The sequence below is a fragment of the Chenopodium quinoa genome, unplaced genomic scaffold (genome assembly GCF_001683475.1).
Source record: "Chenopodium quinoa cultivar QQ74 unplaced genomic scaffold, ASM168347v1, whole genome shotgun sequence".
Taxonomy (NCBI): domain Eukaryota; kingdom Viridiplantae; phylum Streptophyta; class Magnoliopsida; order Caryophyllales; family Amaranthaceae; genus Chenopodium; species Chenopodium quinoa.
In genome coordinates this window covers 1,992,444-2,014,811 of record NW_018742461.1, presented here as the reverse complement: position 1 = coordinate 2,014,811, position 22,368 = coordinate 1,992,444, and the positions used below count along the sequence as shown (strand labels likewise).

At 41.3% G+C, this 22,368-nt stretch overlaps 1 protein-coding gene across 5 annotated transcripts; it reads right to left on the bottom strand.

Annotated features, from left to right (window-relative positions):
* Positions 1 to 6: 6 nt before the first annotated feature.
* LOC110718653 (2-carboxy-1,4-naphthoquinone phytyltransferase, chloroplastic-like) lies at positions 7 to 22,276 on the bottom strand. Of its 5 annotated transcripts, XR_002510941.1 has the most exons (14): positions 22,020 to 22,275; positions 21,715 to 21,830; positions 10,273 to 10,507; positions 9,755 to 9,858; positions 8,578 to 8,649; positions 8,317 to 8,455; positions 7,545 to 7,651; positions 7,088 to 7,190; positions 6,975 to 7,013; positions 6,778 to 6,888; positions 6,569 to 6,634; positions 796 to 895; positions 563 to 699; positions 7 to 268 (listed from the first exon to the last, which is right to left on the bottom strand). XR_002510941.1 is itself a non-coding variant. In XM_021897535.1 (13 exons), the coding sequence occupies exons 2-13, from the start codon at positions 21,789 to 21,791 to the stop codon at positions 683 to 685; spliced, it is 1,170 nt and encodes a 389-aa protein (XP_021753227.1). In that variant the 5' UTR covers positions 21,792 to 21,830; positions 22,020 to 22,275; the 3' UTR covers positions 393 to 682. The 5 variants fall into 5 exon arrangements, 3 of the variants coding, with proteins under 3 accessions (XP_021753227.1, XP_021753226.1, XP_021753228.1); XR_002510940.1 differs by having other exon boundaries at positions 518 to 895; positions 22,020 to 22,274; XM_021897535.1 differs by lacking the exon at positions 7 to 268 and having other exon boundaries at positions 393 to 699.
* Positions 22,277 to 22,368: the final 92 nt, after the last annotated feature.

Below are 22,368 nucleotides of genomic sequence, written 5' to 3'. Positions count from 1 at the left end.
AATAAATTGATGAGCAGAAATGAAGTTTTGGTGCTCTAAATACTTCTGCATGAGTTACAAAGTCCTCAAAAGTTCTTTTGCATTAGAAAATATGCCAAGAAAGAGCTCTATTCAAGTTATTCTGAGGCGAAACTACTCATTGATTTCTTTTACTTAGGTCAAATTTTAGGTTGATTTGCATGGTATACCTATTTTCAGTCACAAACACAGTGCTGTAAAATTAAAAAGAAAACCTGTATTATTGTTGACGCCAACGACAGGAAAGCACCTGAAAATTTAATTAAAAAAAACTTAGATTACTTTGCTGAACCTGACATTAAAAACTGTGAAAATAACCAAATAAAGAAGATTAACAGTTAAATGGAGCGGTAAAAGCATTAGAATCAAATGAATTCGAGAAAAGAATGAAATATTAGTTACTGCCAAACAAAGTAAAGAGGATGGAAATGAATGAGAACTATCGCAGGGAGTGGGCATACGTTATATACTTATAATACACAAATCTGAAAGAAATTACCCTAATAAAGAAATATAGAAGGATATGCCCTGTATAGAGTGGCACCTTAGTTGCAACTCAGCCAGTGCCCATTAAGCAATGAATGAAGCACCTTACACATCTGCCGGAAGCTTATACATTCGGTAAATATCCATTGGAAGAATTTCCACTGCTCTGATAGCATAGCTAAGGATCTGTTCTTACTGATGAGCAGAAAAGAGTCGACAATATCTACTCATTATGGCTTATGCCAACTCCAACAAAGTATCACAGAAAAATAAGTCTTGGAGTGTAAATACCAAATCTTCTGGCTGCAACCAGCCCAGCAGCCAATGCTGTTCCAAACAAAGCATGCAATCGAACACAGTAGTATTTTGCCATGAAGATCTTTTCATTATCCTGATGAACATGTTAATGTATCAGAAAATGAAAACTAACTACCCTGAGGTTCCATACTCTACTATTGTTTAAAATGACCATTAAAGAAACTAGCACAAAGAACACATGCTCTACCATCTTTAATGAGATCTCAATGTCTCATACAATATATAAAATACATAACTTTTAAGATAATTTCTACACAAAAATTCTGACAGTTACTCGTGACTTTCAGAGAGGAAACAGTGGGGGTGGTAGATAAGAATTTTACAAAACGTCTCAATGACAAAAGAGGTGAACAAGCCATATCCTTTGCTCTGGAAATTATGAAAAGCAGTCATGTGGAATGGTAAGTGATTTGGAATCGCAATATAGTAATTAATTGACTTAAAATGTTTTAGGCTTTTCCCAAGGAGGCGAGCCCACATGAGTGAGTTTATTGCCAAGAAAAATTCCATACCAAGATCCAAAAAGCCGCGAGCAAAGAATGTTTTCAAAGAGAAAGGATTGTATTGATTAATGACAACCCTAGTGTGAACCCTCCCACCCTCCCTTCCCCAACCCCAAAAATGTTATTTGAGGGCCTAGGATACCTACTTTTACATAATTTTAAAAAGTTGCAGCTATTTTTAAAATGCCGGAATTATAGTTAGAGCTTCAGAAGTAGCCATTGTACCAAACTGTGCAACTTTATGGACCGATTGGATAGGGTTCCCTCCGTATCCTATAAATATTTTTGGGAAATTCTCATTAGTAGCCTTGTACCTTTATATTTCACCATTAGAAGCAATTTTTTTTTTGCTTCTAATAATCATTGGTAGCACTGATCTTTTACAATTTATCAAACAAATTTTATTGTGATTTTTGGTTAACATTCAATTAAATCTAACTTATTTTAACCAAGGTTAGCTTTGTTAAATTTAAAAAGGTTAAAAGATTTCAAATAAACTTCCCTTTAGTTCCTTTCCAGATTTTTATTACCAACTCCTGCTAGGCTGCTTTCATGAAAACTAATAATTAACTCAGGAATGGATGTCACAGGGCAGTGGTGTTCAGGGTCACATAGATCCTCAATTCATTCAGTGGAGATCTATTCAGGCACTATTGTCCAATACATTCAAAATTTTAAATAGTCTTTTAGGCATAGATCATAGGCTTCAACTGGGGCAATTATGACTAGGCAATTATAAGTACATTGGGGCGCCACTATGGCTCCGAGCCTCTAAGAGGCCTCCTACTACAGACCTCCACAAAAATATTTCAATAATGTGAATTCGTAACTTTGCAAAAGGGCCTTTTTGGGGACAACTTAGCACCAGAGCATCTACATTCCCAATAGCCAATAATTCAACATGCTTGAGAGCCTCATAGAAATACTATCTCAGAGGCATACTTTGTCGGCAAATGGTATCAACTCAACAACAACAACAACAATAGTTGAAGCCTTAATCCCAAATACGAGATTCCTGCAAACACAACTACTTTATGTCCTTAATTCTTTCCATCCAAGCCATAATTGGTCTACCCACTGCTTCTTTTGAGATCCCCTTGATCCCAACCCTCTACTTTCCTCACATGTGCATCTTCCAATCTCAGCCTGACATGCCCAAACCAACGCAACCTGTTCTCCATTATTTTATCCTTAACATCCGCAACTCTAACTTTCCTCCAAATATCTTCATTTCTAAGGTGTTTCCCACACATCCATGTCAACATATGCATCTCTGCTACTCCCATCTTCCTAATACCTGAATGCCAACATACTAGCCCAGATAACACTGGTCTTATAGTCATCCGATGGCACCTCTTTACCATCCAATGTTACTATATCCCCACTTGACTTCCTCGTATTGCTAAAATTACATTCATGTACTTAGTCTTGCTCCAACTTTAGACTAAACCCCCGATATTCTAGATTTTGCCTCCATTGCTCCAACTTAGTTTGAACCATTGCTCCTTTTGGAGGTCTTGTATAAGGGTCAACTAGGGGCAAGGCAACTTTAGTCATATATCAGTATCATCTACCCTCTGGCCACTTAAAAAAGTAGGGTAAATCTTAAAATCTACCCTCAACTCTTATTTGAGATTTTTTACCAGCCTTCAAGGGTCTTTCAAGCAAGTCACAGGATTTAGATTTGAAACAAGGTTTGGTGATATATTTTAGGAACATGATTATCATGGGTACAAGTTGTAGAAAAAAGAACAGGTCACCTTGGATAGCAAATTTCATTCCAAGACACATACATAGTGCTAGACGCCATTAAGGACCTGGAGTCCTAGACAGTCCTTTTGTCAGTTTGACAAAGTATTACCCTAGCATGGCCCCCTGGTAAGTTTCCAGCATAAATAATGTTAAAGGTTTATCTTATCTCAAGGCTTCATCGGACAGAAGTCACAGACCTATCAAAGGTGCATATAACGTATAAACTCCCCAACCACCCTAGACAACTCTAAGCTAAAAGATGTTCAATGGTTAAAAACACAAATCACAATCCTCCTAATCGTTCAGCACTACATCTTCCTGGACCCAACTATCCTTAAAAAAAAAGGAAAAAAAAAAAAAACAATCCCACACCTGTAACATGTAAATAGCAAAGCAACTACACGGCCAAAATTATTGACTTTTAACTCTTGACCGTACCAATTACAGGATATTACTTTGTCTCAATTCAACGGAGCTTAAAACTCTGCTACAAATGGCAACTACTCCGTCTAACCCATAGTAATTAAAACATAAAGAAATGAAACGAAGATTGAGAGAGAATAAGTGTGGATGGGTGTGGGAAACACCCAATGAAATAGATTGAGAGAAAAAGTCATGCTAAGAAATGCTCTACCAATCAATCAATCAAAGCCTTAATCCCATAAGTGGGGTCGGCTACATGAACCAAAAGTGATTATTCCGTATAGTCATCCACAAAAATCTTCCTCCTCCATCCCTTACTATCAAATGCCTCATTCTCATGCAAATACATATGCTCCATATCCTTTCTAACTCCTTCCAACCAAGTCATTTTCGGTCTCCCTCTCCCTCGTTTAACCCCTCCATGGTCCCAATCTTCCACTCTTCGCACCGGTTCACCTTCGGGTCTCCGTCTTACATGCCCGAACCAACACAGACGATTTTCCCTTAATTTATCTGCAATACCTATAACACCCACTTTCTTACGAATACCTAAATTCTGATGCCTACAACACCCACTTGTCTGAAATGCTCTACCAATAAGAAATGCTCTGCCAATAAGAAATGCTCTACTCTCTAAAACTCTTAACTCTTTCACACCATTCTACATCAATTGATTCATGGTTTTTATAAAAAATAAATTACTGATTTTAATTTTTCCCATAATCACCCAATTCATGAACCAAAAAAAAAAAAAAAAAAAAAAAAAAAAAAATCTACCTCCCCTTCATACACTCACTCTTTTACATAATCTATTTTAATTTTTCGTTTGGTTTCAGAATATGTCAATATTGGTGACTATTTGAAGCTCCCAAACAATTATCACAGGTGACATATACTACCTCCTCCGTTTTTATAGTTGCACCAATTTCTTTTTTAGAAAGTTCATGTTAATTGCACCATTTCTATTTTGGGTATGTTTTCATACACTATTTGTTTTTGTTCACACTAAATACTCAACCTACCCTTACTCACATTTGATATTTACCCTTATTACCTCACATTAACTCTCTTTCTTCTATTTATATTCACAAGGGCATTTTCATAATTTTAATTCCTATCTTAATTCCTATCTTCAATCAATCAATCAAAGCCTTAACCCATAAGTGGGGTCGGCTACATGAACCAAAAAGGATTATTCCGTGTAGTCATCGACGAAAATCTTCCTCCTCCATCCCTTACGGTCCAATGCCTCATCCTCATGTAACTCCATACACTTCATATCCTTCCTAACTCCTTCCAACCAAGTCATTTTCGGTCTCCCTCTCCCTTGTTTAACCCCTCTATGATCCCACTCTTCCACTCTTCATACTGGTGCACCCTCGGGTCTCCGCCTTACATGCCCAAACCAACGCAGACGATTTTTCCTTAATTTGTCTGCAATACCTGGCACGCCTACTTTTTTGCGAATAACCTCATTTCTGATTCTTATCTCTTAGAGTGTTCCCGCACATCCACCTTAACATGCGCATTTCCATAACCTTTATCTTTTTAACGTGCTCCTTCTTAGAAGCCCAACATTCACTATCATAGAGCAACATTGGTTTTATGGCAATCCTGTAGAATTTTTCCTTCAACTGTAAGGGAATGCTTTGATCACATAACACTCCCGTGGCCACTCTCCATTTAAGCCACCCCGACTTAATCCTGTGGGCCACGTCTTAATTAATGTCACCATTTTTCTGGAAGATCGACCCAAGATATTTAAAACTTTCACTCATGGTCAAGTCCTTTCCGTCCAAACTCACCCCATCATATCTTGTCCCACTCTAAGTACCAAAGCGGCATACTAAATATTCAGTCTTATTCTGACTTAGCTTAAATCCTCTGGATTCCAACCTCAGCTATCCTGAGGTAAAAAAAAAAAACCTAGTGGAAGTATTAATTTTGGAGAAAATAAAATTTTAAAATATAGTTTCTCATTTCTTCTTACATACAACGCTTCTCATTTCACGCATGCCAATGCATTAGTTCAACCACTAATTTCTATTCATTACAGATAACTAAATCTTATATAAAATTCAATATCATGAAAGTATGAATCGAGATGAATCAAACAAGCCCACAAGACTATTATTTTATTAAAATAAATCATCAAAGTCGGTCAAAGAAAAGTATGTGAATGCGTTAAAAAAGTAAAAAAATGTGAATAATCAAGCCATGAAATAGTTCAACTGATGAAATATTGATGAGCCATTTTTTTGACAAAAAATTACTACCTCTGTCTCAAATAATTTGCAACGATTGGACATTTTCTACTCATACTTTCTGTCACATTGTTGCAAATAATACGAAACGGAGGTACCACTTCGCAAAATACTTTTTTTTTAATGAATGAGAATGCTCCAAAGAGGTAGATGTCTCACTTAATATGAGACATAGGAAATGCAACTACAAGACGCAAGATTTATTTTCATCCCCGTTATACTGAAGCCCTGCCCAGCCCCCTACTCCCTCATATGAAAAGGAAAAACAGTGCTCTATCTTATTCTTAAAATTATATCAGTGCCTAGTAGCATAACAGAAAATTCCATCACAACACAGTAACACACCATTAGTTAAGGGAGATCTGAAAGAGGAGGGGCAGAGAGGCAGACAAATAACTGGTCTTTAATGCTAGACAAAACTTATACTGCCCTTAGCAGAACAAAGTAGAGCAACACAAATACAACACACCATGCAAAAAAGCGAAATAGGCATTTAATAGTTTCAAGTAAAGAAGGAAGAAATTAAAGAATAGTGAAATTCATTTGACAGCAGATACAAAATACCTATCACCGCTGGTGATTTGCACTGATAGTGGGGAATTCATGATAAGCACCAACCTCAGTTTGAATTGGGAATCTTACTGGCAATGGCTTATATTCAACTGCTCAGTTTATTCAATCTACTTTAGGGAGAATAGAAGAAATCTGAAGACACATATCTTGTTGGACAAAGAGAGATATGTTGCTAAATTTGAGCAATGAAGCAAACAGAGGATGAAAATATTTTACTGATTTGTCACTTACATGGTAATTCTTCTCCACGTAGCTTACAACCATGTTTCCGATTGGTACAGTTAAGGCACACAAAACCTGATGGCAATTATAAGGCATTATTTGTAGAAGGAAGGATAAAGAGAAGAGTGGGAAATTAAAGCAAAACAGGAGTAAGCACCAGCAACGTGCATGTCACTGGAACTCTACTCATGGCACCCAAATAGAAAATGTTTACTTACAGTGCTAGTCAGCGGAAGAGCTTTCCCAATTGATAGAACAAATAAGGCACAGTATAGTGCCACTATTGCAATTTTGACGATTTCTGATCCAGCTTTCTTGCCTATTTGGACCTGCATACAGACAACCACCTATTACATCACGAAAGGCCCAGAATTCAAAATACAAGTTCATGACAGTCCAATCCCAATGGAATTACCAATGGTGAAAATTTACCAACTGCTCTATCACCTTCCACCTGAAATGCATAGAAGGACTTTTAAAAGTCTTATATTATTGATTCAGAGAGAAGGTAAGTAAAGAAGATTCAACCTGGTGAAAATGGCTACAGAATAAGATTAAGGTGGTGGTGCAACCAACAAGTATTGATGCAGAAAGTATGGTGCCCGTTAGGGAACAGGGGTAGCTTAAGTTGCTGCCAGAAGAGTTTAGGGATGTTAGAAGACTTTTCTGCTCAGCTCAATCTCACAGGCCATTTTACATGAAGCTAGTGAGTTTTAAAATACTTCCTCCATTCATTATTAGTTAACAAACTTGATTTTGGCACACATATTAAGGAGGTGTGAATTGTGTGATAAAGAAGGATAAAGACAATATTACTTCTACCCATTTAATATTGGGTGGGGATAAATGGAAAATGTGGGGTATTAAAGGTAAAGCAGGAATTGTAACAAACAAAGCTTTACCGTAAAAGAAACATGACAACTAAAAAGAAATTATCCAAAAAGAAATACGTGTCAACTATAAAAACAAAGGAAGTTATATTTACCGTGATGTAATCTGCATCATATAGAATGCTGTAGTAGCAAAGGGGCCAAATGCAGCAAAGCACAATGGCTCACCCAATCCTTGGTAACTTAACCGAAAAGGTGGGCACTGCAATAAGAAGTAAGTTAGCAAGTATTAGATGAAGTTCCACATATTCCAGCAGTTACTTAAAACGGACATGGACTAAGAACCTGTAGCTTATCTTGATCAGCATCTTTTACGTTTTATTAATTGATTAGCATCTAGGAAGTAAGTAATAATATCAAATATTTCTTATTCAGTACTTAAGGAATCCAGACATGTTTACCATGTGTAACAGGTCCTCATGCTGATATGCATTCTGAATGACAACAGCAATGTGAAGGAATCATCAAGGTCTAACAGATTTCTAGTCAGTTGATATCCATATCTAGCAATTATAATTGCAAGGTATTGCAGAGTATAGGCTGGTATAATGAAAGACCCCACACAGACAATATATATTTTTTCCAGCCAAAAAAAAGAATGCAGGCTATATACTTAATCCCATAGAAACCTAGTCTCCATACTGCACATACTACCTGGTAGTGTACCTGGGTGCCTCACAGCTCCCTGTCGTCCTATTGTGAGGAATTGCTGGGATGGAAACAGTTGGGCCTGGGCCCCACTGATTGGCGGAGTGGGTAGGTCTTAAGGACCATACAAGCAGACAATCTTAGAGAAAGGTTGAGCTACAAGCTAATTATCACTCAAAAATTCTAAAACATATTTGTAATTAGTGAAGGATCCTGTACCTGGTACACATAGCCACATATGACTGCACATAACAATAGCAATAATGAACGCACATTTCCGGCCACGGAAGCAACCCAAATCAGACCCGCAAAACCGAAAGCCAGTAGCAAATTGGCAGCAACAAGTGTCCCTGTCCGGCTACCATATGGTGAAGCAAAAAGAGTTAATTCTACCATAAGCCAATAAAAATAGGCTAAACAACAGAGATGCAAACAAGTTTAAAGGTTACAAGCACAAGATGTCGTTACAGAGTTACACACCTTCCAACAATGTTCACAACTGATTCTTTCTTGTTTTTATCAGCTCCTGTGTCAAAATCATACACATCATTGCTGCCGAATTTGCATATCCAAGAAATTTGTCAACAAAATTGAGAAAGTGAAATTCTGGCAAGAAAGTAACAAAACCATAACTGCGTTGCAACATTCATGAAGGCAAGACATATTTGCATAAAAACGATAAACTTCCCCATCAAATGATATCAATTCAATGAAAAAGGCAAGTGCAATTTTTTAATTAAATTTTTCGATTGTGGAATAATAATTAATGTGCAGCAAATGGCTGTGCTAATGACCAATCAAAAATGAAAAACATCAAATTTACGAGAAGATGAAAACCAATAGCTAGAAATTCAATTTCTCAGTTGCAGCCAACAGAATCAGAAGCCCTATATAATTCCAAGACTAACTCTTCCTCGTGAAATCCAATATAGTATTAAAAATATGAAGAGACCTCTGATGTTCAATTGATACTAATAAAAGCTACTTAATGTTGCATTGTTATAGTTGAACAGCTTATATTTCAGATCAAAAGAAATTAATTTGCTAAAATATATCCATCATTGAAATCGTTTAGAGATAATAAAGTGTAGGTTTAAGTTTAGGGTCGCACCTACATTTAAGCTCTTTATTCAATTTTATTTAGGTGGGTGGGGTAGGGAGGATGGAGGAAGAGACAGGGTATGGATCCTTGAACTCATAGAAGTCTATTCAAAGATCAAAATATGTTGGCTTTAATTCTACATACTTTAATAACTCTAGTATTCCTCTCTCCAATGTTAGTAAATAGAGAAAATAGCAGCTATAAACAAATGCATAGTTTTCCACTCAGCTATCTCCATTTTGCTTGTAATTTTAGGCGGGCATTAATGCATGGATTCCTAAAAAGCTTATTAAACAAATACTAAATATACCTTTTTGCAGGCACAAGTGTAAATATCCTACACTACTCACTTGTTTATTTACAAACAGATCAGTCACCTCAATGGCATTTCAAAATATAATCCTAGTAGTTTGATGGGCATGTATTTTCATGGTCTCTTACATAAGTATTAAATTTAAAAAGCAAATGAGCATAGTCTTTTAAATTCAATGATAACGGACTTATAACTAAAAAAAAGGGAGGGGGGGGGGGATTCCATATATAGGAGAAGCTAACCTTAAATTAAGCCACGTGATGATAAAAATGGACGATATCAGAAGCACAAGGTAACGCCTCACCAAAAATTGCCCTGTTTGCAAGTAAGCAGCAGCACTGGCCACCTATTTATGAGCAATTGGGGATCAATAATAATTTTGGGTGATGGCAATTAGATGGAAGGCTACAACCAAATCAATCAAGAAAGAAGAGGTGTTATGAAATAAATAATTAAAAAAATTCTTTCCCTTTGTAGTGGAGCATGGGAAGGTAGATAGTCTAGATACAGATCAATCTACAAACATCTTAACTTAGTTTGACTGTAAGTTATTATGAGAATCAATACTAGCTTAAGTTTCTATGAAAAAAAAAAACCGCAAGAATATATTCAATATGTAATATCGCTGACATACTATGATAGTTTGTGTTTTCCCAAAGCTTAAAAGATCAGTTACCAAGAAGAATAGAAGATCAAAGAATAATCAGAAACAAACATTTATAAATTTCATATAGGCTCATAGATCATCTAGAAAACTTACAGTAAGAGGAACTGCTGCGACAGAGTAAATTGGTAATTTTATGGCTCTCCATATCAAGGTAGCTTGAGATACATCTTTCCTTTCTTGGTCACGACTCTTGTTAGGATAACACTTGACGGATACCCTACGACATCTTTGAGAGATTTTTTCTCTAGATACTTGTTTGACAATCCCAGAAGAGTATCTATTCTCATCAACATCTTTTAAATTTAGATGGGAAGCGTTTGGACAAGACCTGACATTAGGGTGCATATTACAAGAGTCAGCAATAGGGAAGATAAAAACCACACATCTGGAAAGATAATCCCAATTCCCAAGATTCCCAACCAATTAACTTAAACAAACTAAGCAAATACTCGTAAAAGCTAGGGAAGGATTTTCACATATAAATCCATGTTCTTTCTTCCTTTAAATATTAATTTACACATGCTACCCTTTCTGGATCACTGGATGTACCATTTTATTAAATATGTTCTCTTTTTAGTAAGCTTTCATCAACTTTTTCTTAAGTAGGGTCTCACATCCGCCCACCCATTTTCTTTTTACTGTTTCACTCTCCTTAGTTTCCATGCAAATTTCCAAAGCAGAGCAGTATATATGGGACAGACTACAGAGAGAGTAAGCAATTTGTACTTCTCATCTTATAACTAGGTCCACAAGAGAGCTACTAGCCATCATTCCATTCTAATATACAAAAAACAATCTTCAACATAAGAAATTTAGTATTTCATCTTTACTTAATTTCTCATGACTAGCGCAATTTATTGCACAGCTATTATAACACACCCCAATAATGAAGATCCTATTTTATTTACTCAAGGAGTTAAATTATGTGCAAGTGTGTAACACACACCAATAGAGTATGACAATGAACGCATGAGCCTATCCGGGAGTTGCATTCAAATCTTCAACAGATACCTAGTCATATGTGCATAGCATAATAAAGTTTTACAGAAGTTAGCTATATTGGCAAGTTAATTCTTAAGGATTGTAGAAATCATTAATTCAAAGCCCATCTTATTGATTCATATATGTTCTTTGGGAAAATATAAACGGTGAAAGGTAAGAGGTAAAACTTAAATTTGTCCAGTTCATATCTTTCGAACCCCTTACTCAAAGCAAAGCCAGGAAAAGACAAAGATACTGTTTGGGTCCAATTTAGTCAAAATTGGGCCTGAGCACTAAATGATCCAATTAAAAGCCCAAGGTCAAGGTTCAACTCTCCAATTGCTCAAAAGTCAAAAGTCAGCCCACAAAGTAAGCCAATTGGGCTAAAGCCCAACCTCTCCAAGTATGATGAGGTATAAAAGCCCTCATATTAACACATTCAAGGAGAGATCAGATACATTATCACATACATTATCTCATACACGGATTATTCCAATTCATATGCTCATTCTTGCATTGAGAAATACTCCACAAAAGCCTCAAGCTACAAACTCTCTTGCATAGTGTCTTCCTTTTTACACATTGTACTGACTTTAGCATCGGAGGGGCCTTCCTCGGAAACACCCCCGAGGCTAGTTTACGTGTGTTCACTGTGCAGGAAACCTTCGGCCCAACACAGCTTGGATCGAATCCAGTCTTCTCCATTTCAGTGGACCTTCGGCAAGGTCCCATTGTTTTCAACCGAAACAATTTGGCGCCGTCTGTGGGGAAGACTTTCAAAAATCTTTAAGCCAAATTCCTAACCAAGATCATCTTGCAATTATCTTAGCAGCCATGGCTAAGAACCGCAAGAGCAAAAGCCTCCGTCAAGGAGCGGGCGAAAAGCCTAAAACCCCTACACCATCGCCCTCGCCGGACCGGAACTCTCCCAAGGGTGCCGGCTCGGGGGGAGGATCACACAAGGAGGATTCCCTATCTCCTATAATGCATGACTCCCAATATAGGCCGGACCACTCTCGGTCTAGCAGGGGTCAGTCTGATCATAGGACATATTCGGTGTCCCGAAGCCAACCATCGGCTGCACGGCCTCATGCCCACACTCGGCCGGGGACCCCTTTGACGGGGCCCAGTTCGGAAGAGGTGGCAAGAGCGCTGGCAGTACTCATGGAGGCAATGAGGGCACAGAATATGCCACCGCCTCGTGATCGAACTCCTCCGCATACCCGGCATCAGCGGAGGAAGTTAGACCATGACGGTGGGAAGCTTCCTTCCTTCCGGGAACTGGAAGAGTGGGAGGAGGATTCTTGGAAAAATGAAAAACAGAGGAAGAAGAACTCTCAATTATTTAAAGGATCCTCATCCTCAAGACCAGCAGCGCATAAGAGCGGCAGCTCAGCTTCTCGGCCAGAATCTACTCGCCGGGAACCCGAGACTGCTCGCAGAAGCGTCCTTGACCGACTCGGCGGCCAGGAACCGAGCGTGCGTAGTCGCCTCTCGTTCCCTGCAGCCGAGGCCCAGACTTCCCAGCCAGGGACGAAAACCACTCCTACCTCTCTAAGAGGGCGGAGCGCGGTCCCTTCGGCCAGGAACAAGGGCAAGGCCATTATGCTTCCCGCTAGTTCACCATTCGAGCAATGGATACTGGAAGAGCGCGTACCCACGGTTAAAATACCGTCGCATATCACATATGACGGGACCACGGATCCGAAGGACCACGTGGCCTCGTATGAGACTCATATGCATCTTTGCCCCAGATCCGAGGCGACTTGGTGCAAATATTTCCCAACCACTCTCAAGGGGGTCGCGCAAGCGTGGATCTCCAAGGGAGTAAGGCAAGGCTCCATAACAGGTTGGGATGATCTGTCCTCCAAGTTCAGGAGCAAGTTTTCCACGGCAAACCACCGAGAGAAGACTACCGCAGAGCTCATGGGTCTGCAACAGGGGGAAACCGAAAGCCTCCGAGACTACCTGACCCGTTTCAGTAACGAGTCATCAAGCGTCTCTCAGCTGGACCAGGGGCTAGCTGTTTTTGCAATGCAGAATGGCCTTCAGCCAGGAAAATTCCTAGACTTCATGGTCATGCATACCCCGCAGACCTTGGAGGAAGCTCTTAGTGCTTCGGATAAGTTCATCCGAGCCGAAGAATGGAATAAAGCAAAAACCCAACCTCAATCCGGGGGAGGGAAACAGAGGCAAATACCCTTGTCTGAAGGCCAAGGCCATAAGGCAAAGGGAAAATCAAAGGCCTCGGAGCCATCTTCGGCCAGCGACCTAAAGAAGGACAGGTTTGCCTCATACACAGGCAGATACGAGTCCTACACTCCGCTCTCTCTTCCACGCGCCAAAATTTACAGTGTGACGAAGGAGGAGCAGAGTTACCGAAAGCCGAGACCACTCCCAGAGTGGTATCAGCGAAAAAATAAAAATCAGTGGTGTGAGTTCCACGAGTCTTCGGGCCACAACACTGAGGAGTGTATCCAGCTGAAGGACCAGATAGAAGACATGGTCCGGAAGGGATACTTGAAAAAATACATCGCGGATCATCGCGAGAAAAAAGAATCCGAGAGGCTAGCAAAGGACCCTCGGCAGGACCTTGATTTCCCCCGGAAAAACAGTAAAAAACCGGAGGGCAAATTCCCTCCGATCAATGTTATCTCGGGAGGAATATACTCTCGGAGGGAGCACAGGCGTCACCTTAGAGCTTTGACTCACCAGGTGAACAACGCTGACATTCAATCTCCCCAGTCGCCGGTGCCGAACATGACGTTCACAGCCGCCGACTGCCGGGGGATTACGTTCCCTCACGAGGATCCGTTGGTGATCATCGCCACGGTGGCCAACCACGACGTCAGTAAGGTCCTTGTTGACGGTGGCAGCGGAGCAAACATTCTGTTCCGAAAGGCCTACAACCAAATTAAGCTGAAGCCCAAGCACCTTACGCCGGTACCCTATCCGGTATCCGGGTTCAATGGGGCTTCAACTTATCCAGATGGGAAGGTGACACTTCCTGTCACCATCGGTTGCGATGAGGCAGCCCGGAACGTCATGATTGAGTTTTTGGTCATCGACGCTCCTTCAGTGTACAACGTGATTTTGGGGAGACCCATAATTCACGAGATCCAAGGGGTCGTCTCAACTTATCATCAGCTGATGATTTACGTCTCAGACGCCGGCTTCCCCGAAAGGATACAGGGCAACCAGAAGGACGCCCGAAGGTGCAACTACCTCAAGCCATCCAGTAGTCGCCCAGATAACGACAAGGATGAGGAGGAGAAAGAAAAAGAAAGAGAGCCAAGCACAAAAAAGCCGAAAGGCCTAAGTGCTTCGGCCCAAGGATCAGTGCCCAGAGAAAAAGGTCCCGAAAGGGAAAAGGTTGACTCTTCATCTGAGCCGAAAGACTCAGAGAGCCAGCCGAAGAACACAAAGACTGGGACACCTGCTGACATTGGCAGCAGACCAGATTCTGAAGAGTCCAGTCCATCGGCAATGGACATGGACCAACAGACTGAAACAGCAGAGTTGGCCGAAGGAGATGCTGAGAAATGTGTAACAATCGGGATGGACCTTGATCCTAACACCCGTTGTGAACTTATTCAGCTCCTGCGGGATAACAGAGATGTGTTTGCTTTCTCGGCAGCTGATATGCCCGGGATAAGTTCAGACCTCATCTCCCATAACCGAAGGGTCCATGCAAGGCCTCTCAAAATTGGGGATCTTGTCCTTCGGAATGCTGCTGCAGTTCAGAAAGGCCGAATCCATGGGAAGCTCTCAGCTACATGGGAGGGACCTTATGAAATTTATGATGAGCTTCAGCCAGGGACATACCGACTTCGGCAGTTGGATGGAACTGAGTTGAAGAATCACTGGAATGCTGATGTACTGAAAAAATATCGTGTGTAAACCCTTCGGGGCAGAACAATCTTTGTAAGTACATTTTGAACTAATGACAGGCCTTGGAGCCGCCATTTATATAAAATTTACAACTTTTTATCCTTTCAAAATTTTCTTTGTTCTATCTACTCTTTGAGGGTTTTTTATTCAGCCTCGTCTGAAGCCTTCGCCTTCGGGTAACTGGGTTTCAGATTGCTGACAAAACCTGTCTTTTTAAAGAACACCGGTCTTTCAGCTGAAGTCAAACTTCAGTAAGACTTGTTCTCCAAAGACATGAGTCCATGGACAATTCTGGGATATTGCCTTAACTGAGCCTTGTATCCCAGAGAGCCATTATCCGAAACATTGCCTTAAGTTGGCCCTGTGTTTCGGGTATCCATTTTTCAAAGATAGACAGAAAATCAAGGATAACAGCAACAGTTGAAAATTTTTAAATCAGCCTCGTCTGAAACCTTCGCCTTCGGGTAACTGGGTTTCAGATGGCTTACAAAACTCAGTCTTTTTAAAGAACACTGGTCTTTCAGCTGAAGTCAAACTTCAGTAAGACTTGTTCTCCAAAGACATGAGTCCATGGACAATTCTGGGATATTGCCTTAACTGAGCCTTGTATCCCAGAGAGCCATTATCCGAAACATTGCCTTAAGTTGGCCCTGTGTTTCGGGTATCCATTTTTCAAAGATAGACAGAAAATCAAGGATAACAGCCTTTTTAAATCAGCCTCGTCTGAAACCTTCGCCTTCGGGTAACTGGGTTTCAGATGGCTTACAAAACTCAGTCTTTTTAAAGAACACTGGTCTTTCAGCTGAAATCAAACATCAGTAAGACCTGTTCTCCAAAGACATGAGTCCATGGACAATTCTGGGATATTGCCTTAACTGAGCCTTGTATCCCAGAGAGCCATTATCCGAAACATTGCCTTAAGTTGGCCCTGTGTTTCGGATATGCGTCTTCTTTAAGAACGCTGGTCTTTCAGCTGAAGTCAAATTTCAGTAAGACTTGTTCTAAAGAGGTTAGTCCCAGAAAGCTAATATCCCAAGCATTGCCTTCAGTTGGCCCTGTGTTTCGGATATCCAACTTTCAGACAGTCAATCTTCAGTAAGACTTGTATCCCAGAAGCATTGCCTTCAGTTGGCCCTGTGTTTCGGATATCCATTTTGAAGAAGTTCAGAAATTGCTTATTCAACTAAAGTCATACTTCAATTTCTGTGGGGGCAAGAAGCACGCAGTGCAGCTATGTTCGGCAGAGTTGAAGAAAAGAAACAGTAAAGCATTCAAAAATAAAGCAACTGAAGAAAAAAAAATTGAGCTACAAGTTCAATAATTCAGTATCGGCAGCCGCCCACAAGCGGAAAATAACAGCTGCCGAAATACGTACATAAGCAAAAAAATAAAACTGCTGTACGACAAGGCAAGCTGAAGCAAAAAACAAGGCAAAAAACTCAGAAAGCGGCAAGTCTAAAGTTAAGCACATGATGAACCGCAAGATTCTGAAGACGACTGCCCGAGTTCCTATGCTTCAGCCGGCGGATCAGACTGATCAGCGTTGAGTCCCATGGTGGCCTCAGCCCCAGCAGCAGAAGAGGCGGGCTTTGCACTTTGCCGAGCCTCCCTTTCCCTCTGCTCAGCTTCCAACTCCAGTCTTTCAGCTTCCTCTTCGGCTTCCTCAGCCTTAAGAATTTCAGCTTCAGCTGGAGTTGCAAACTTCATGTGAGGGTCTTCGGGATTCTGGACCCACTCAGCACATTTAGACCAGTCCAGTTTCGGCTCAGCATGAAGGCAGACTCTTCGGCATACTCGGAATCCGTTTCTGAAACCCATCTCATATTCCTCTTGGGTATAAACATGGACCTTGAGTAAAGCCTCAGCGTCAGCCAGCTTCTTCTGGGTCTCCTCCAAGTCTTCCTTGGATTTCTTCAGCTCATCAGCGACTTTGGAGGAGGAACCCTTCAGCTCATTCAGCTCTTGCTGAATTTGGAAAGCCTTTGTCTGAGCTTGGACCACTTCAACTTTCTGGATCAGCAATTGATCCTCAGCCTTTTGGAATTTAGCTCTTTGAGCTTCAGCAGCAGCAGCAGCCTCTGAGAGTTGGACGTCTTTGGCCAGGAGCAATTCTTCAGCAGCCATTCGGCTGGCTTCAAGAGCCTCTAGAAGCCGCTGCACTTCAGCTTGTGCAGCAGTTCCTTCTTGAATTCGGCTCTCAATAGCAGCCTTGAATTTGGAGACGTCCACTCCCATATGCTCCTGGAGGAATTTTTCCCCTTCCATCAGTGGGGGAAAAACCTCCATCTCCATAGCATCGCAGAAGGTTTTCAGAGCTTCGGCAGCTTTTTTACCGTACTCCTCAACCTCCTGCTGCTTCTCTTCAGCTGCTGCTTGCTTCAGCTTAGCAAGCTTAACTTCCTCTTCAGCCACCTTCCTTTCGTGCACAGCAGCGTCTACCCTATCTTGTAGGGTATCTATCAGCTCTACAGTGAGAGTCTGATTGTGCACGAACTGAAAACAGGAAGACAAAAAAAAAAAAAATAAGTAATAAGAAAAAAATAGAGCTGAATTTCGGAGGAAATGAAGGAAAATTACCTGCATCATCAGCAGTTGGTTAGACCTGGCTGGGTCAGGAACTGATCTACTGGATTCGCCCATCCCAGCAGTGGCCTTCAGCGACCAGATCCTTGCCCTGTCTACTTCGGACATGCCAGCAAAATTGCCGAAGTAGGCTGCAGCTCCTTCTCGGTTTTGACCCCATATGAGGTCCCAGATGTGATCTGGGATTGGAATTCGGGGGGCCGAGAAACCCATTTCTCCAGAATGCAGAGTCTGGAAAGAAGGGAAGGACGACGATGGAGCTTGATTAACCTTGGTTGTCTCAGCATCGTCCTTCTCAGAGGAGTCAAGTACTATGACCTCCTCTTCTTCAGGGGTGAGGACGAAAGCCTCAACCTCTCTTGCGATATCTGCCGTGAAGCCTTCAGCACTTGACATCACGGCATCTTTATTTTCGTGCTCAGCAGCACTCTCCTTGATTTCTTCTTGGACCCCTCCCTTAGGTTCGGGAGTTCTCTGATCCACCTCCATCTCAGGAGGTGGCGGAGGGGTCTTTTGAGGAGATTGGGGTGTTGGCTGGGGAACCCTCGGCGATCCATTGCCTTCCTCAGGTTCCCTTATTGCGACGCCGATGGTCATCGGCCTCTGCTGAAAATCATGAGGGCCGATGATGGCCATCCTTCGGCGCCTTTTCAGAAGGGGCTGCTCGTCCATATCTGAGTCTGAAGACTCTTGTATTTGATCTTCGGGACGAACAGGAGCTTTGCCTTCTATGTGTCTGTTACTCTCTTCAGACTGTAACAGACAGGGGGGAAGAAGAGTGTGAGTAAAAAAAAAAAAAAAAAAAAAAAAAAAAGAAAAAGAAGAACTCACCGAGGTTTTCAGCAAAGCCTCGTCTTCTTCAGCTGCTCTAGCTGCAGCTTCGGCTTCAGCAGCTCTGGAGGACCCTTCTCCTCCTTCACAAGCCTCAAGTACCCGTGCAACCTCTTCGGCTGTGCGGGCAGCTTCAGCTTCTTCGTTCAGCAGCTGAAACCAAGGGTCTCTCTTCTTCCACCAAGGCTTCTGCCTCTGATACAGAGCAACAGCCTCAATTTGGAAGTGGGAAGAGTCCAGATGAACTTCCCTATGCCTCGGCTCAGTGATAGACGGGGCCCGTTCAGTTACAACTCGCTCTCGGTTAACACCAAGACGAGCGTAGTTAATACCAACGTTGGTCTCGTCCCGCTCTGAAAAAAGGAAAGGGAAAAAGTTTAGCTCAGATATGTTGGCACAGCATAAAAAAGCAAAGCGAGAGAAGAAAAAGAGGTAGTTAAAAGCCTCGGCCCCAGCCGAAGAAGCTTACCATCCTTAAACTTTCGGCTGAGGCCAACAGCTGCTAGCATATTCTCTTGGAAAACGTAATGCGTATGGGGGAGCCAAGTCTCCGGGATATGCTGCATTCGACCACTCCCCCCCCGGGTTCGGCAGCTTGCCGAAGATATGTTGCTGATCCAGGTTCGGATCCGCCCCGTTATCTGCGGGGGGACCTAGACTTCCCATTTCGGGATCAGGCTCAGCTAAGTACCGGGGAGCGCTGAAGACGCAAGGGTGGCCCGGATCTATGGGTGCCCTAACCCAAATCCATTGACCTCTCCAGTCCTTGTCTGAAGAGTCATTTGGCCACATGGTCAAGTATTGGGGCCGGGACTCAATCCGATACCACCCAGAACCATGGCTTCCGTGCCCACTCTGAATATTTGGCACTAGCCGATGGAGCTTTCTGAAGCAGTGCAGGTTCGGCACGTATTTGAAGAACTTGCAGACCCATAAGTATGTCATCACCCTTCGGATGCTGGTGGGGGTTAGCTGACATAGGGAAATGTTGTAATGGATCAGCAAGTCTCGGACGAAAACGTCCAAAGGGAACCTCAGCCCATACTGAAGCTGTCTCGTGTACACCCCCACATACCCCGGGGGTGGACGATGGATTCTATCGGATGCTGAGGGCATTCGGCACCAATATCCATCAGCTTCAAAAATGCCGTAGTGCAACTCAATTTGCTCAGCAAATCGATATTGATCGGCGTTCTCTACCCACCATGAGTAGGGGCGGTTCTTTATCATGGCCGAAGCGACTTCGGCATTCTCCCACTCTGAAAACCCAGGGAGGATATCCCAAAGGACAACGGGAATTTCATCGTCCCGTCCAGAAGCACTCGGCTCATCCGTTCTTTGAGGAGGAGCCGAGGAAAGGGGAGTCGCCCTAATCCCTTCTGCAGGGTCAGATTCCGGCCTTCGACCATTCCAGGTCCCAATCCTATTCCTAGGATCGGGAATCGGCCTTGCTCTTCTTGGAGCACGGGCTCTACCTCTAACTCCTCTTGCCATGGATTATTTCGAAGAGAAAAGTCGAAAGAAAAGGGGAAGGAGTTCGAATTCGAAGAAAAATAAACTGAAATCAAAGGAATTTACCTTAATCTGAAGCGAAAGTTGCCGATTTACGAGTTCGTAGTGGCAAGTCTCAGTTTCTAAGCTCAATGCTCGGGGGAATTTGCGAAGTTTTGATGCGGGTTCTTGGTTTCTCTCTCGAAGAATTCTGGGTTTGTGTTGGTGAATAAGTGAGGAGAATGACGCGCCTCTGTTTATATCTCCAGGTACGGGATACGAAGAGTCTGTGCTTTAATTTCTCTTAAGTACCCACTAAGTAACCATTAAACACATGTCTTGTGATTAAACCGCCCATTATCCGTCCAACTTCCGCAAATCATTAACCGTTGTTATCTCATTAATTACGGTTTAAATTCAAATTTTTGGATCAATTAAATCATTTACTTCCCTCCTTTTCTGAGTTAAATCAAACCCGACCCGTCATTCTTCCAAATCGGGTCTGGGGGGCAAGTTGTTTGGGTCCAATTTAGTCAAAATTGGGCCTGAGCACTAAATGATCCAATTAAAAGCCCAAGGTCAAGGTTCAACTCTCCAATTGCTCAAAAGTCAAAAGTCAGCCCACAAAGTAAGCCAATTGGGCTAAAGCCCAACCTCTCCAAGTATGATGAGGTATAAAAGCCCTCATATTAACACATTCAAGGAGAGATCAGATACATTATCTCATACACGGATTATTCCAATTCATATGCTCATTCTTGCATTGAGAAATACTCCACAAAAGCCTCAAGCTACAAACTCTCTTGCATAGTGTCTTCCTTTTTACACATTGTACTGACTTTAGCATCGGAGGGGCCTTCCTCGGAAACACCCCCGAGGCTAGTTTACGTGTGTTCACTGTGCAGGAAACCTTCGGCCCAACACAGCTTGGATCGAATCCAGTCTTCTCCATTTCAGTGGACCTTCGGCAAGATCCCATTGTTTTCAACCGAAACAGATACTATTGTCCCAACAACATTACTTAATTGAATAACAAATGTTTAACACCAGAATGTAAAAATTAATATCTCATCTATAGAAGACTTTCTCACGTAGCCTGGAAGCCTTTTTACCTAGATACAATTGCAAGTGTAATAATTTCTTACTTGATATTCCATTGTTGCCATGTAAGCAAATTAAAAAAAAAAAAAAAAAAAAAAAAAAATCTATAGCAATTGATTGAATGATCGGCTGACCTAAACTATAAATAAACGCTCCATAGTCCCTCCGTAGCAAGCATTAGGCAACAAACAAGAAAATGTGTACTGAAAACACAGCTCCGCGACTTCCAATTTTAAACGGACTCGTTGCACAAAACACCACCAACACATTGGACCTATTACTCATAGAAGTACCTAAAGACAACATTGTAAATATTTCCTACTAGATCACCACTGTTTGGCAGCAACCACTTGTAAAACCAAAATTTTTCCAAGAAAAGGGTCCCCAACTAAAAAACAAATTCATTAAAACATCCAACCATACAAGCCTATAATACATATTATTGCAATGAATTATAACTACCATTGAACAAAAATAACAGCAAATTGTGAAATACATCAATGATCAAAAAGCGTAGGGGTAAGGCGCTGTTTCAATGCCGGCCGCGAAAAAATCACAAAAAATGTTAATTTAACGCCATACATTCCATCAATCAGCTTTTCCCCAGATCATTCCAAGTAAACTACATTGCAGACAAATGTACAATGTGATTTTCACCTTCGAACAGCAAAAATAGGAAATGATGAAACTTGCCCAACGCCCAAAAAAGGAATAACGCCGCAAATTCCAGCCATTGAATAACACCAAATTTTACTGGAAATTCACAACATGACCTACAACCCAACAAAAATTATATTTCAATCAAAAACTTACCATATAAATTGATCATCAAATGGGTTCAATTCTGCTTAAGTACATAGTATAATCGATTTTAAAAACATAATTAAAGAACAATGATGAATTTGAGTAACCAAAATCTAAAACAGAATCAATATAAACCGAAAAGCTGATAAAAATAATACCTTGGTAGATTAAACTGGGTTCAAAATCTGGAAATTCAGGATGTATGATTTGTGAAATGCATGTAAAAAAACAAATGTAAGTGAGAATTCCAAGTAAAAATTTTGTGCAGGTGAGAGAAAAAAGAGATGGGTCGGTGGAATTTTGCAGAGATAAGAATTTAGGGTGAAAATTGTTGAGACACTGACAGATTTGAGGATAGAGTTTTCAATCTGAGTCACTAGTTAGCTGGTTTGGAGTATATCAAACTTACCAATACAAAATAAATATATTGGGCCCTATATATTCATTGGAATCATAGCTAAGCTAATATAGAAATAATTATTTTTTTGACACAATAATATAGATATA

Excerpts from the sequence above, each read along its gene's own strand:
- LOC110718653 (XM_021897534.1), bottom strand. The coding sequence starts at position 21,791 with ATGGCTGGAATTTGCGGCGTTATTCCTTTTTTGGGCGTTGGGCAAGTT. Across the intron at positions 9,859-10,272 it reads TCGCAGCAGTTCCTCTTACT|GTGGCCAGTGCTGCTGCTTA; the intron begins GTAAGTTTTCTA and ends GCTCATAAATAG. Across the intron at positions 8,650-9,754 it reads ATCACGTGGCTTAATTTAAG|CAATGATGTGTATGATTTTG; the intron begins GTTAGCTTCTCC and ends CAAATTCGGCAG.